The sequence below is a fragment of the Leucoraja erinacea genome, chromosome 47 (assembly GCF_028641065.1).
Source record: "Leucoraja erinacea ecotype New England chromosome 47, Leri_hhj_1, whole genome shotgun sequence".
Classification (NCBI taxonomy): Eukaryota; Metazoa; Chordata; class Chondrichthyes; order Rajiformes; family Rajidae; genus Leucoraja; species Leucoraja erinaceus.
The window spans coordinates 1266708-1283351 of NC_073423.1; the positions used below are offsets into that span (position 1 = coordinate 1266708).

The 16644-nt window shown below is 42.3% G+C and overlaps 1 protein-coding gene across 2 annotated transcripts in view; it reads left to right on the top strand.

Annotated features, from left to right (window-relative positions):
* Positions 1-271: 271 nt before the first annotated feature.
* sugt1 (SGT1 homolog, MIS12 kinetochore complex assembly cochaperone) overlaps positions 272-16644 on the top strand; it is an 88328-nt gene continuing 71955 nt past the window's right edge. The window contains exons 1-5 of one of the 2 annotated variants that reach the window (XM_055664842.1): positions 464-510; positions 1368-1414; positions 1561-1601; positions 5093-5183; positions 5658-5727. In XM_055664842.1, coding sequence (XP_055520817.1) covers positions 1381-1414; positions 1561-1601; positions 5093-5183; positions 5658-5727 — 236 coding nt within the window. In that variant the 5' untranslated portion in view covers positions 464-510; positions 1368-1380. Of the gene's footprint in view, positions 373-461; positions 511-1367; positions 1415-1560; positions 1602-5092; positions 5184-5657; positions 5728-16644 lie in introns of those variants that run through there. The other variant, XM_055664843.1, reaches the window with a different exon arrangement.

Below are 16644 nucleotides of genomic sequence, written 5' to 3' on the forward strand. Positions count from 1 at the left end.
AGAGAAGGGGTGGAGTGAGGGGGGGAGGGAGGGAGGAGAGAGAGAGAGAGAGAGAGAGAAAGAGAAAGGAAGGACGGGTCAATCCTCTATCCAGCGGCCCCCGGCTCCACTACAAAACGGCCGCCGGCAACCCTATAAAGATGGCCGCCGGCACCACTATAACGACATCCACCGCCACCTCTATAAAGATGGCCGCCCGCTCCTCTACAAACATGGCCGCCGCCACCTCTATAAAGATGGCCGCCCGCTCCTTTACAAACATGGCCGCCGCACAGTAGGCTCAGCAGGTCCTTCCGCGCGTGCGCAGCGCTTGTGTTCTGGCTCCAGAAGTTTCCAATTCGTCGGCGGCGGCGGCGCAATGGCGGATGAGCGGTGAGTGCTCTCGTTTGGCCGTTTGCTCTGGCAGGCCCGGCGGCGTTGACAACAAGTGCTTTACTTTCTGACGTTTCTTCTTTTGACAGTGTTTTTACGGACGAATGTGTAGCCGAGTGCCCGGAGAAAGCTGTGGAGGTGAGACACCGTCTTGTGTGGGAAGGCGAGGGCCTCGGGCTCCAGCGCAGCTGGGGTTGGCGGTGAACACGGCCGCTGGCTCTTCCCATCTGCCAACTTGTCGAGGAATAACGGCCAGTCCGCATTCGGGGCAGTAGAGTTACTGGATACAGTCTGAAGAAGGGTCTCGACCCGAAGCGTCACCCATTCCTTCTCTCCAGAGATGCTGCCTGTCCCGCTGAATTACTCCAGCATTTTGTGTCTAGTCTTCCAGTTATTGCGAAGATCTCCTGCAGTGTTTCCGAGTTGGAAATTCCAGAATTTGGACTTGGGGTTGAGTGTGACTTGAAGGACTAATAAGATAGACACAGAATTGTAGGTAGTGGCGTTTCCACATGTTTAACTACTTTGCTTTTGGTCCAGTGTTTAATTGTCATGAACAAAGCACAATGTACTGGGGAACTAATCTGGAGAGAATGGTAAAACAATGTTTCTGTCTGGGACCCTTCTGATTATAGGGTGATTTAACCAAATGTCAAATGAGCGTAGATCCCCCCTCACGTGACCGAAAATTTTAACTGGAGGACATATGTCAGTTCGGTACATGTTAGTGAATGGGGAAACACGCACTTTCCCACCCGATAAAAACATGGAAAACGGCCAATTTTTGGGGGCGTTTGCTCGCTGAATTTCATCATAAGTAAGTTAATAATGCCTTACTTTTGATGAAATTCAGCGAGCAAACGTGATAATTCCCGATATTTTGGACCTTTAAATCTCCACGGCAAATGTCGGCTGTTCACTTCCGCTGTTTTCTACCTTCAGTTCCCTCTTGTAATTACCTTACTTTCTATCTTTTTTTTTGCCTGAAAATTTAGGTCGCTGTGCTTCATGGTCACCCCGACTAGCACAGAAAATTTCAGCTCAAAAATCGGCCGTTTTCCATGTTTTTAACGGGTGGGAAAGTGCGTGTTTCCCCATTCACTAACATGTACCGAACTGACATATGTCCTCCAGTTAAAATTTTCGGTCACGTGAGGGGGGATCTACGCTCATTTGACATTTGGTGAAATCACCCTATAGAGAGAGCGGTGGGGGTGGGACAAACTCTGGTAAGTGATGAATGGATATCTGTGTGGATCCAGGGGATGACTGGCAGATGCGTGGAGTATGTGGCAAAGTTAGAGGTTAAAAAAAGACAAAGATATCAGATAAGGAAAGAAGAGGGAGGGATATTGGTGGAAGGCAACAGGGAGGGAAGAAAGGGTGATGGAAGGAAGATGAGTAACCTGTGGATGAGAGATTAATATTATGAAGGAGGCAAAGAGAGCAGGGTGACTGCGCTGGGATAGTGGGAGAAATGGGGGAGAAACTGGAAAAAGGAGGGGGATTGTTACTTAAAATTGGATAATCCAGTGTTCATACTATTGGGTTGTAAGCTGCCCAAGTGGATTATGAGGTGCTGTTCCTCTAGTTTACGTATGATCTTGGAGGAGGCCAAGGAGGCGAGAGTAGTTAAAATACTTAGCAACTGGGAGATCCAACAGACCTTGGCGGACATAGCATGAAACTGTTCAGCGAAGCTGTCACCTAGTCTAAGCTTGGTATCATGGATGCAACGGAGGCAACTTTGGTAGTAATGAATGCATAGATGACATTAGAAAAAAGTGCACTTTAAAACTGTCAGAAGGACTGGTGAGCTCCCTGGATGGAGGCAAGAGGAAGATGCAGGGATAGGTGTTACATTTCGTACAATTGCAAGGGAAAGTAGCTGGGGAGAGGGTGGGTTAGATGGGATGGAATGAGTTAACCAATGAGTTGAGGAAGGAGTGGCCTTTGCGGCAAGGGTTGGAGATGGGAAGATGTGATTGACGGTGGGATCACTTTTCAGGTGGCAAAAATATTGGAGATTAATGTGTTGGTTGTGGTAAGATTTCAGGAGGTAAGGTTTGCTACTTGCATTGGAAATCTCTGGATTCTTAAGATCTCTTTTCAGGAGATGGATTTAAAGTTGCCGTTGCTAGTACATGCTAGTAAGGTGGTGGTGATTACTAGCACCACCATAGGTCCACTCATTTTGGCAGGAAGGACAGAAATGGCCCAAAGGCAAGATTGTGTCCTTTAAGTTGGTACTCTAGTAAAGTTTGCATGTGTAACAAATGGAAGTAATTAATCCCTTCAAATTGGTAGCAAGATAATAATTTTACATTATTAGATAAGGTGTCTGATGGGAGAAAGAATGTTCAATTTACTTGTCACTTTACCAACCTGACCGAGAGTCGATATTTGCATCTTATAATTTGGTTCTGTTGGGTTGGATAAACCGGTATATTTTGAAATTTGAGCTTGGTATGAGATTCTGTAATTACAACCACAAATGTTGGTATCAATCAAATTATGACGCTAATTGATTGAAATGGACAATTGAGCTTAGTGGGTCTGCTTGCACGTGAATGGGGTACTAATCTAGTTTGCTTGAAGCTACGTTTTCTACGGATGCACCTCCCCACAAAAGAAACTGAATTTCTTGACTTGGTGGATACTTATGGACAAGGGCCACTGTCCGAAAATAAGCGCTCACCATTTAAGAAGCTTTCTCCGAACATTATGCTTCTTTTGGGGCATTTTTACTTTGGTGATCTGTGAAAAAAGAATCTTTAATGCAGATTTTATTTTAATTGAAAGGATGAAATGTGACAAAGGAGTTGAGATTGTAGTCAAGTCGGACATCATTTTATTGAATGGTACAACCGTTTGAGAGGCCGAGAAGTCTGCTTCTGGTTCATATGTAAGAGGAAGTGATTGATGGCTTTGCATATCAAGGGTAAGGCAGGGGAGATGAGAGTTGGAGTTGTTTCTGTACTTGGATAATATTGCTTGTGAATTTGTGCTTGATGGCATTTGAAATTGATGATTCTTCCTGTGACTCCCCGAGTGCCGGATGAAAAGGGAATTATAGAGCCTGTTGATAGACATATGGATACATTTTGATCTGTAAAAGCTCTTGATGGCAAAGCATCGAGTTTCCATTATGTAGCCATGTAAATCTACATTCCATGTTGGCATCATGGTCTTTGAAGATGACTATCGCTATGTGGAATGATGTGGAACATGCAGCTTTACTTTGCAGTGAGCAATTGTGATGGTGGTGGTATTGTAAGTAGTTCTCGCCCTTTAGTCTCTGTTACTCGTATTCTAATAGATCCCTATGTGTAATATCTCTGCCACAGTAGCTCTTTCATATTTTGATTTTTTTCATCCGCCTCATTTATCAATCTGACGATGTATTGGTGTTTTAATTAATATCTCCTATTGAAGTTGCATGGATGCTTCCACATAGTATAATTGTTGCAAGGTTTACATAGAACATAGCATAGCACATCACAGTGTGAGATTCAAAAATCACAAATACTCTTGAGACAAATTCAGACAAAGAAGTGTTTTTATTAATTTCATATTCTGCAGAATAGGTGCCTCTCCTCGGATGTCCCCTAGAGGCACAACGAAGATGGAGATGCTTTCTATCTTTATACATTTCTTTACTATGGTCACTACCTTGTGTCTCCCCATCGAGCTTCTGCCAATCAGAACACTAAGGTTTATATTCCCACGAGAACGTCTCGGAACGTCTCCTGACGTCAAAGACTCCTAAGGCTTCTCCTTAAGTTTCTATCTGTTTGCTACTTTTTATCTAGAATTTCTCTCTGTTCTGTATATTGTTACTTTCTTCTACAAGCAGTCTGGCTTCTGCTGACATCTTATTTCTTTCTAAGTTATATTTTTCAGAGTTCTAGTATAAATTAACCATCCCTTTTAACCCTTTTCTCACAACAGGAACAGGGCCTTCAACTCACAATGTCTGTACCGAACATAATGCTAAGACTAACCCTAGCTGTCTCCACTTAACCCATATGCCCCATTTCTCTGCATATCCATGATTAGATTTTAAGGAAGTTGGGAAGTGATGCTCTGGTAAAAGATTAGCTATGATCTTATGCAGATGATGGGTTTAGAGGTATGTGGGCCAAATGCAGGCAAATGGGACTAGCCCAGTATGCCAACTTGGTCGGTTTGAACTAGGTGGTTCAAAGGGACTGTTTCTGTGGTATTTATCTCTATGAATGGCAGAGTAGGCAATAGGGACTGAAGGGTCTGCTCTTACCTTTCAATTGACTTTCAAAAGCTTCAGCAGTGGGTTAGTCATCATGGATTATCAAGTCATTATGGAACAAACTCTTTTAAGAAAGGCAAATACTCTTGCTTTGTTGTCTAAATTCAGGAGCCTGAATACTATAACGTCCATATTCTTATTCCCCACAGCCATTAGACAATTAAACACTACAACCTCCAATAAGTTCTGAACTACATAGACTTCATAGACTATTATTGCACTGTGTATGTGTGTGTCTGTGTGTCGTTTATTATATTTACAGTGCATTTCATAGTTCTATCTGGAACATATGATAATAAAACACTGTTGACTCTTGAAGTTTTATGTTAGATTTTTAATTTGGCAAGATTTTTTTTCATGCTAGACCATTAGGATTTTGTTTACCGTGCTGTTGCTAAGCTACATTGTTCATGGATTTGTTTATTCTTCCAGGCGTTGAATGCAGCAGTGGAACTGGATTTGAATGTTGCAGAAAATTATTGCCAAAGAGCCTATGCACATATATTGCTTCGGAATTTCAAAGGTGTGTTTAATATATGATGAAGATTGCATCCTCACTAAGGCTTATTGATTAAGATGGTCTTTTGGTGAAGGGCAGGGGAGAGACAAATTACATTCAGGGTGTCGATTTATAGGCTGGCCTCCTTGGATTTTATTGCTGTTCAATTAATATGGATAGCGATATCAAGTGGTGTGCCACAGGATTGCACATTGTTAATATGTTACTGGCACCTATTTTTAGTCTAATTAAAAACCAGCCAATGACATTAAAGATTGTTGTGATAAATTCTTGCAATATGGACATTTTAAAACTGCTATTAAGAAAACAAAATAAATAGGTTTTCTTTGTTTAAAATAGCAAAATGCTGCATCTATTCTCAGTCCAAATAGCCTGCAAAAATAGCATTTTCAGGAACATGGCTTGGACTTTTTAAATTAAAATGATAATTGGAAAAATAAATGAATGTGATATCAAATTGCCTTTCTTGCTTTGTAGAGGTTGTGAAAGACGCCAGCAAAGCCCTCGAGTTGAAACCAAACTATGCTTTAGCACATCTTAGGAAAGGGTGAGTATGTTTTGTTTTGCATACTGCTTAACATTGCTACTTTATATCACATCCCACTTGTTCATCTGAACTGTTTGGATGAATTGATGCATTGGCATAACATGGTAATTTAATGTACTTGGAATGTTGGTTCTACCGTACAATAATTTCCCTATTTACAAATGCTGATTTAAAAATTAATATTATGCAGTCAATACTTTGAGGTGTGTATTTTCATTTTGCATAGTTTTTTTAAACTTTTAATACACTACACACTGCATGCTCCCTGTGCAGGAATACAGTGTATTGAAGTGCCATTAATGCGTTTCTACCATAATAAAATGCTCAACAATGATAAACATGCATGGCTGTACTTAGAATCAACTGATCAAGTGCGCATGATTGTTGAATGTAGGCATTTTTTAAACTTAAAGATAGAATGGAAAGGATTAAAATTTGTCTCCGAGAGAAATTGCTGGTGGAGGTATGTCAGTATAAATTTAAAGAAACAAACAGGAAATGATGAACAAAATGAATAAAAAGTTATCTTGTCAGAGAAATACAACTTTTTACTGTGACAGCCACATTACTTATAATTTAGCCAGAGCATGCTGATAGTGATTGATGGTTGTTCAGAGAACTGCCAAATGGCATCAGTGCATGCAGCAGCATGTTGTAGTTCACATGTGGAAAGGTCCGGAGCCTGCAGGTCTTGAACCTGTTGGAGTTCAAATCTGCTTATCAGCCATAGCTGCTGTAACAAGCATTGCCCTATTCATTTTAGTCATAGCCAACTATTTATTTGAATAAGTTAGATAGCTTTTTAAATTATTTTATTTTTTTAATTCTTACTCAATATCCTTGTATTTTAACTTGCTATGATTTTATTGTTTTAATTTGGACTATATTTTTGAACTATTTTTGAATATTGATCCAGGCCAATTATATTTGCTTGTGGTAGTCACTTATGAGCACAAATTGCTTTAAAATTCTTATTGATATATTTTAAATGTTTAGAAAGCCCAAGGTCTCTTTAATGCCTGACCTGATGAATAGAAAGCATTTCTATCACTATTATTTGGAGTTTTCCTTGGATATACTAGCTATCAAAAACAAATTGAGTTGATTTGCTTCGAGGCTTGACTAATTGTGAGTCTTTAGGTGGATGTGGTGTTTCATTTAATTTATTGGCATCAAAGATTTGAAGCTTCTATTACTTGATATGCTCAAGTGATTAGTCTTCACTTTTTTGTTTAGTTAAAGTGATATGTTTGTAGCCAGCAAGATCAAATTTCAGTCCTTTGAGAAGATGGTAGCGAGATGCTTTCTGAACCACTGCAGTCCATGTGAAAGTACTTTCACAGTGAAGGAATAGGTACAGAAAATCAAGAACACTACAAATGTTAGAGATTGGAAATCTGAAGCATAAACAAAATGCCAACATTAAGCAGGTTAGGCAGCATCCATGGAAGAGGAAGCAGTTAACATCTTAGGTCATAGGCCCTTCAACAAAATTTTGATTGTTTCTTCTTCCACAGATTCTGTCTGACCTGAGTTTTTTTCCGGTTTCTATTAAAATAATATTTAAAATGGCTTTAATTTGGAGAATTGGCAGGTCTCCTTGATGCCTTTTTATTCCTGTCCTTGTGCATATGACAATGTGTACCAGTAACTGCTCTAGTAGTCAGGAGTAAGAAATGTTTGTAGAAATATGTAATATCTAGTCAACTGAAATCTATATGGTTCACACCAAAGCTCTGTAGGTCCTTTGAAAATGCCTATATAATATTTTCTATTTTAGGAATTATGTTCTCACTATGAAATTCAGTTCAGTACAAAAATTGGGCCCTGGGAAGTGAGTTCATCCTTCCTATAAAATGACATTGTGTTATTATTTTTCTTTTTCTGACTATAGTATTGATCAGAGAATTGTAATATTTTTCTTTTTCTGACAATAGTATTGATCAGAGAATTATATCACAAAAATTTGGAAATCTTGTGCAGTTTGGAGTAGTGAGAGGATGGCGTGGACCAGATAGCAGGGATCATTGATGATAGATGCCACTTTCTTGAAGCAGCACCGCATGTAGTTGCATGGAATGGAGTGGAGTGTTTTACCCACATTGGACCACTCTCTGCAGCTTCTCTGGGTCCTTGTGAATTGAAATTGTAGTACCAAGTTCTAATCCAATCGGTCAGAATACTTTCAACAGCTCATCTGTACAAATTTGTTAGAGTATTCGGAGACATGCTCCAAGTAGAGGCGCTGTGGTTCAGTCTTCATGATTCCTCAATAATTTCTCCATAACGTATATTTCCATACCTGTGCACTAATTTTTAATAGCCATATTATTGGGTCATCGATTGTTCTCGCAGTATGACGATTGACATTTTGGGTTATTCGCATCCCTTTGCAACAGGATCCTCGATTTCTTCATCAACAGAATGGCATTGGTACGAATTGTCTACAATAGTTTCTCCTCGACAACTAACAGCACAGGCAACTCAGGGCTGTGTGCTCAGTCCCCCGGTCTACTCGTTCTATACCCATGACTATAGCCGGTCACAGTTCCAACTCCATCTTTAAATTTGCTGACTATGTCTCTATTGTTGGACGAATTATAGGTAATGTTGAGTCGGATTGTAGGAGGGAAATCGATCATTAGATGGGTACCGGAACAACAACTTTGCTGTTAACATCAGCAAGACCAAGGAGCTGATTCTTAATTTTAGAAGTGGAAGGCCGAGGATCCACGAACGTGTCATCATCGACAGGTCGGTGGTGTCAGCAACTTCAAGGTCTTGGGCGTGCATATCTCGAAGATCTGTCCTGGACCCAGCACATTGATGCAATGATAAAGAAAGCCTCTACTTTCTTAGAAGATTGAGAGATTTGATATGTCCACAAATCCTCTCTTAAACTTATACATGTGTACAGTAAAGAGCATATTAACTGTCAGCATCGCGGCAGGGTTTGTCAACTTGAATGCCCAGGAATGTAAGAACATCCAGAAAGTGGTGGACACTGTGCAGACCATCACAGATATTGTCTTCCTCGCAATCAAGGGGAACTACCTCAAACAGGTAGCCAACATCATTAAGGATCCACACCACTCTGGCCACACTTTCTTTTCACTCCTGCCATCGGGAAGAAGGTATAGGACTGAAAACCTCTTGGTTCATGAACAGCTTCTTCCCAACAGCCATCAAACTACTGAATGCTACAAGCACCAACAGATTTTTGAACTACAAACTCTTCATTGCACTAGAGACTTTGGGTTCTTGTTTTTTCCACTAAGACCTCTTATTTATTTAACTTTTATTGTTTGATATTTATGTTATCGAGTACTGTGTTTGCAGACCTGTAATGCTGCTGCAAATAAGTTCTGTTTCAGTACATATTACAATTAAACACTCTTGACTCTTAATTCAAACTACCTGTATCCACCTTAAAGGATGCGCAAGTGTCAGACCTGCAACCACCAGTACAATTTTCCTTGTATACAGTTATAGGCTTGCATCCACTTGCACAACACCCCTTGTTCAACCCTGGTCATTCCTCCTCCTTCCTGCTCCCAACTTGCAGAATCTTTAAAGTGCGCACCATCAGACTCAAGAACAGCTTCTTCCCCTCAGTTATCAGGCTTCTGAACGGTCTTTCCATAAGCTATGGCACTGTTCCATTTTCCTCTACCCCATTGCAGACAATGGACTTTGTCTATGGAACTGATGTATTATAATGCTAAGAACTGTGTTCTGCATGCTGCATCTTCCCCTTTGCACTACCTATAGTACTTGAGTTTGACTTGACTTGATTATATTTATGTTTAGTATCATAGAAACATAGAAATTAGGTGCAGGAGTAGGCCATTCGGCCCTTTGAGCCTGCACCGCCATTCAATATGATCATGGCTGATCATCCAACTCAGTATCCCGTACCTGCCTTCTCTCCATACCCCCTGATCCCCTTAGCCACAAGGGCCACATCTAACTCCCTCTTAAATATAGCCAACGAACTGGCCTCAACTACCCTCTGTGGCAGAGAGTTCCAGAGATTCACCACTCTCTGTGTGAAAAAAGTTCTTCTCATCTCGGTTTTAAAGGATTTCCCCTTTATCCTTAAGCTGTGACCCCTTGTCCTGGACTTCCCTAACATCGGGAACAATCTTCCTGCATCTAGCCTGTCCAACCCCTTAAGAATTTTGTAAGTTTCTATAAGATCCCCTCTCAATCTTCTAAATTCTAGAGAGTATAAACCAAGTCTATCCAGTCTTTCTTCATAAGACAGTCCTGACATCCCAGGAATCAGTCTGGTGAACCGTCTCTGCACTCCCTCTATGGCAATAATGTCCTTCCTCAGATTTGGAGACCAAAACTGTACGCAATACTCCAGGTGTGGTCTCACCAAGACCCTGTATCTGATCTAATTGGATACCATGCAAAGCAAAAATGTCACTATGTTAGTACATATGGCAATAATAACCTAAACATATTTACAATGTTGGCTTGTATCCATCCGTGCTGTAGTTATACAGTTACAACCTCCATCTAACTGTACTGTACTCTGTGACAGAGGCTCTGCGGTCTAGAGCTAGAGATATCAGTATAGAAACAGGCTGTTTGGTCCAACTTGCCTATGCCAACCATTATGCCCCGTCTATGCTAATCCTACCTGCCCGTGTTTGGCTCGTATCCCTCTAAAACTTTCCAATCCATATTCTGTCCAAATGTCTCAAATGTTGTTATAGTACTTTCTCAGCTATCCCCTCTGCAGGCACGCGCCGTGAGTAATTACTCAGGGTAGGCAGTCAGTCAGCTTAAAAAAAATCATAAACCGCGCATGATTGTTCTCTCCGTAAAAATAAAAAATAAAAATAATAATTCAATTTGCCCAAGGTTTCCAAATCTCCTTCATTTTTTAATTACTGAATGGGTGGGTGATGGAGGATGAAGGCAGGTGGAGAGATGGTGGGGAAAAACGGGAGCACACCGGGACAAGTTGAATCAGTTGTCATCTTATTGAATGACAATACTTGTTCAAGGGACCAATTGGAGGGAGAGTTCCTTTCACAGCGTGTGGAGAGTCTGTGCCAGTAGTTAAAGTTGCGGGGAGGCCGGAGTGTTGAGAAGGAGGGGGTTGGAGATCATGTCAGTAACTTACTCACCACTGCCGCAGCGCTCCGGGCGCGGACAGCAGAACTGGCCGCCACTTCCGGGGAAGGAAGCAGCTCGGGTGGCTGCGAGCGGCCGTTGGATCTGGACAGCAGAACTGCCCGCCACTTCAGCGCCTTCTGCTGGCCTGCTCACCTCTAGCAGTGCTCTCCGACTGAACATCTCTCACCTGCTGCTCGCCGGCTTCGCTCATGTCAGCAGCTTCCTGCAAATCCTTAAATTCCCACAGCCGAGTGATCTCAATCGCACATTCGGAATTTAAGGATTTGCGGGAAGCGGGTGACATGAGTGAGGCCGGCGAGCGGCAGGAGAGAGGTTTTCAGATGGAGAGCATTGCCAGAGATGAGCGGGGACCGGCAGAAGGGGCTGTCCGGTCCCGGCGGCCGCTCGCAGCCACACGAGCTAATTCACTCCCCGGCAACAATGCGGTGGCACCGTGCCCGGTTCTTGATTCCTTGGGTAAATGACTGAACATTCAACCTATCTATTTCCATCATGATCTTATATCTGAACGGTCCTGTAATATCACCCCTCGGCCTCATGCGCGCCAAGGAATAAAATCGTAGCCTGCTCAACTTCTTACAGCTCTGACCCTCAAGTCCTGGCAACATCCTCGGAAATCTTCTCTGCCCTCTTTCCAGCTTAACAATATCCTTACTCTAGCAGAGTAAAATCAGCCAGGAGATTGGACAAGACATAACAGGTTCCCGTGTCCCAAACTCACTTTGGTCACTGGTCATATAGAGTCATACAATGTGGAAATGGGCCCTTCAGCCCAACTTGCCCATATTGACTAACATGTCCTATCTACACTAATCCCACACCTGTATTTTGCCCATATCCCTCTAAACATGTCCTATCCATGTACCTGTCTAATTGCTTTTAAACGTTGCAATAGTCCTTGCCTTAACTTCCTCCTCTGGCAACTCGTTCCATACACCGACCACCCTTTGCGTGGAAAAGTTACCCCTCAGATTCCTATAACATCCTTCCCCCTTCACATTAAACCTATGCCGTCTGGTTCTCGATTATCCCACTCTGGGCATGAGACTCTGCATGTCTACCTGATCTATTCTCATGATTTTATATACCTCTATAAGATCACCCCTTATCCTCCTGCGCTCCAGGGAATGGAGTCCCAGCCAGCTCAGCCTTTCCCTGTAGTTCAGACCCTTGAGTCCTGGCAACATCCTTGAAGATCTTCTCTGCACCTTTTCCAACTTAACAACATATTTCCTGTAACGTGATGCCCAAAACTGTACACAATACTCTAAATGCAGCCTTACCGACATGACCTCCCAACTTCTATACCCAATACTCTGACTGATGAAGACCAATATGCCAAAAGCTTTCTTGACCACCTCGTCTACCTGTGACCCACTTTCAAAGAACTATGTTACCTAAACTCCTAGATCCCTCTGCTCTACAACACTCCCCAGAGCCTTGCCATTCACCATGTAGGTCCTTCTCACATTAGACTTTCCAAAATACAACTGTTATTTCTGTATTAAATTCCATCAACCATTCCTCAGCCCACCTGGCCAACCAATCAAGGTCCTGACGCAATTTTTGACATACGTGATCTTTATCTGCAATACCACCCACTTTTGTATTATCTGCAAACTTGCTAATCTAGCCACGTATATTCTCATCCAAATCAATGATAAAGATGACAAACAGTAATGGGCCCAGCACCGAACCCTGAGGCACACCTCTAGTCACAGGCCTCCAGTCCGAGAAGCAACCTTCCACCATCACCCTCTGTTTCTTCGATGAAGCCAATTTTCTATCCATTCAGCTATCTCTCCTTGGATCCCATGTGATCTAACCTTCCAGAGTAGCCTACTACATGCAACTTTATCGAATGCTTGCTGAACTCTATATATACTGCATCCACAGCTCTGCCCTCATCAACCTTTTTGGTCACGTCTTAAAAAAAAAAACCAAATCGGAGTCGTGAGACACTACATCCCACATGCATACGCTCGCTCGTGTGTCAGACGACGTTCTGCTATTGCTTTGCCACAGCCAGTGCTACATCTGTGCCTCTGCGAAGATTGTCCGCAGTGCATGCCTCTCCGCCACAAGTCAGTAGGTGGGCCATTGGCTGTACCTCTCCACAGTTGCACTTGTCAGAGTCCGAGAAGCCCCACTTCTTCAGGTTGAGTCCGCAACGTTCCACAGTTTAGGGCTTTCCAGGTAGTATAAGGCAGGTGGTGTCCTGGTGCCATCTGTTGTTTGGTTTTGCTGCCTGGCACGATTGGCTCTAGTTCCATGAAGCTGTTCCGACTCTTCAAGCGTTTCTTGGCATGTTGGCTTGGTGGTTGTGCAAGGGGTGACGGGGGTCTGTGTCCGCATTGAAGCGTTCTACTGCAGCTGCCTGATCAAGTCTTCGAGATGGTTCGTCGATGCCTGCCAGCTCGTACAGATGTTCAATCTTTGTCAGCTTCAGGCATCCTGTGGTTTTCCTGCAGGCAGTGTTGAGTGCAGAGTCCACCTGGCATGCATGTTTAGAGCGGCTCGTTGTTCGACGACAACAAAGCCATGCTAACTATTCCATATCATCGAAATGCATGTATATCCTATCCCTCGGAATACTCTACAGTAACTTTACGACTACAGATATTAAGCTCACTGGCCTATAGTTCCCAGTCCTTTCCCTACAGCCCTTCGTGAATAGAGGCACAACATTTGCCTCCGTCCAGTTTTCCAGCACCTTTCCTGTATTTAATGACGACTTGTAAATTTCAGCCAGGGTTCCTGCAATTTCCCCTAGTATCTAATTCTGCCCGGGAAATTTGTCTAACTTCATACATGTCAGGACCTTCAGCACATCTTCGACTGTAACACTGACTGCTCTTAAGACCCTTCCATTGACTGTCCTGCTGTCTTTTTCTACTGTAAAAACAGAGGAGAAATACTAATTGAAGGCCTTGTTCATCTCCTGTGGCTCCACACAGAGTTGACCGTTTTGATTCCTGAGAAGTCCCAATCTCCCTCTGGTTACTCTTTTTTTTTTCCTTTATGTTCTTATAAAATAAAATAATTTGTGATTATCCTTAATGCTATCTCCTGTCCCCTTTTCGCCCTACTGATATCCTTTTTTTAGATTGCTCCATAGTTCCCGAAACTCCTCCTGGGATACACTTCATCCCAGCTGCATATGCCTGTCCCGTGACTCGTTCTTCCTCTTGACCAAAGTCTCAATTTCTTCGTCATACAAGCTTCCATTTGTCTGCCTGCCCTGGCCTTCACTCTAACAGGGATGTGCATGTCCTGAGCTCTTGTCAGCACAGTTTTAAAAACATCTCACTTTCCTGACATTTCTTTTCCTTCAAACTTGAGCCAGTCCCTCCTCATACCATCAAAATTGGCCTGGTGCCCAGCCCAATCTGGTTCTGGATCCAGTTTTGTTTTCACGGTGTTTCTGATTATTCTCTTGGCTGCCATACGTCAGAGCCAAGTTCCTGCTTTGGATTTCCAGCCTCTTCCAGAGCTTATTCTAATCATTGTGTGGTGCTGGTTGTTTCAGTTTTCAATTACCTTGGCAGCAACGCCATCAGATACACCTTTTAAGGTTTTGGGGTAGCCCTGGAGAATCCCATCTATGCTCCAACAGTGTTTTGTTGGATGTACGAGTTAAAATAGGAGTCCCATTTCAAAATGATGCAGGATTGTCAATTTTCCTTTGAGGCAGACATTTCTCTGTCATGTGGATTATTGCATTATCACAAGATGGAAAGCATGCCAAGGCCATGGACTTGAATTGAGAAAACTACGGTAGAGACTTGATGCAGTAAATTATTATAGACATATACTGATCTAAACAAGAACATTATGACCAGGGAAAATTCCCAAATAAATAAAAATCTAAATAAAATCTGTACATTCCTTTAAAAGTCAGTGAGCTAGATTTTCTTTTGTGGCAAACTACCCAAGATTGAAATGGTAAGTGTGATCTTAAACCTTTCTGGAACTCTGGTTAGCCTGCTCACTTAAAGTGTCTTGATCACACAAAAACGCATTGGCAGTGGGTTAAGATACTCCTCGACACCCAACTGACTGCCAACGCTGTAAGGACTAGAAAGACTTCTGGATGTCTCTAAAATTCAGAAAAAGCATTACCATCAAACTCAATAATTAAAAAATAACACCTATGTTTGTGCTAAATAATCAAATACAGTGCACTCCATAATGTTTGGGCCAAAGACCCATCATTTATTTATTTGCCTCTGTACTCCACAATTTGAGATTTGTAATAGAAAAAAATCATGTGGTTAAAGTGCACATTGTCAGATTTTATTAAAGGGTATTTTTTATACATTTTGGTTTCACAATGTAGAAATTAAGCTGTGTTTATACATAGTTCCCCCCCCCCCCCCCCCCCCCCCCCCCCCCCCCCCCCCCCCCCCCCCCCCCCCCCCACCCCCCATGTCATGCCACCATAATGTTTGGGACACAGCAATGTCATGTAAATGAAAGTAGTCCTGTTTAGTATTTTGTTATATATCCATTGCATTGAATGACTGCTTGAAGTCTGCGATTAATGGGCATCACCGGTTGCTGGGTGACGTCTCTGGTTATGCTCTACCAGGCCTGTATTGCAGCCATCTTTAGCTTATGCTTGTTTTGGGGCTAGTCCTCTTCAGTTTTCTCTTCAGCATATAAAAGGCATGCTCAATGGGTTCAGATCGGGTGATTGACTTGGTCACTCAAGAATTGACAATTTTTTAGCTTTGAAAAACGATTTTGTTGCTTTAACAGTATGTTTGGGATCATTGTCTTGCTGTAGAATGAACTGCCGGCCAATGACTTTTGAGGGTTTTTTTTTTTTAACTCGAGCAGATAGGATGTATATACACTTCAGAATTAATTCTGCTACTGTCATCAGCAGTTGTATCATCAATGAAGATAAGTGAGCCAGTACCTTCAGCAGCCATACATGCCCTGACAATAACACCCCCACCACTGTTTCACAGATGAGGTGATATGCTTTGGATCTTGGGCATTTCCTTCTCCTCTTTGCTCCATCATCCTGATATAAGTTCATCTCTCCTCAATACTTTGCTCTTGCCATCACTCTGATACAAGTTAATCTTTGTCTCATCTGTCCACAAGACTTTTTTCCAGAACTGTGGTTGATCTTTTAAGTACTTGGCAAACTGTAACACAGCCATCCTATTTTTGCGGCTAACAAGTGGATTGCATTTTGCAGTGTGGCCTCTGTATTTCTGTTCCTGAAGTCTTCGGCAGACAGTGGTGATTGACAAATCCACACCTGACTCCTGAAGAGTGTTTCTGATCTGTTGTTGGTTTTAGGTGTTTAGGTTTTTTTCTTTAATATAGAGAGAATTATTCTGTCATCAGCTCTGGGGGTCTTCCTTGGCCTGCCAGTCCCTTTGCGATTAGTAAGCTCACCAGTGTTCTATTTATTCTTAATGATGTTCCAAACAGTTGATTTTGGTAAACTTAAGGTTTGGCTGATGTCTCTAACAGTTTTATTCATGTTTCTCAGTCTCATAATGGGTTCTTTGACTTTCATTGGCACAACTTTGGTCCTCATTGATAAACAGCAATAAAAGTTTCCAAAGGTGACGGAAAATCTGGTGGAAAGACTAGGTGCTGAGAGCTCTCTTATACCTGCATTAAGGAGGTAATTAAACACACCTGAGCAACTACAAACACCCATGAAGCCATGTGTCCCAAACATGATGGTGCCCTGAAATGGGGGGGACGATGGATAAGCACAGCTGTAATTTCTACGTG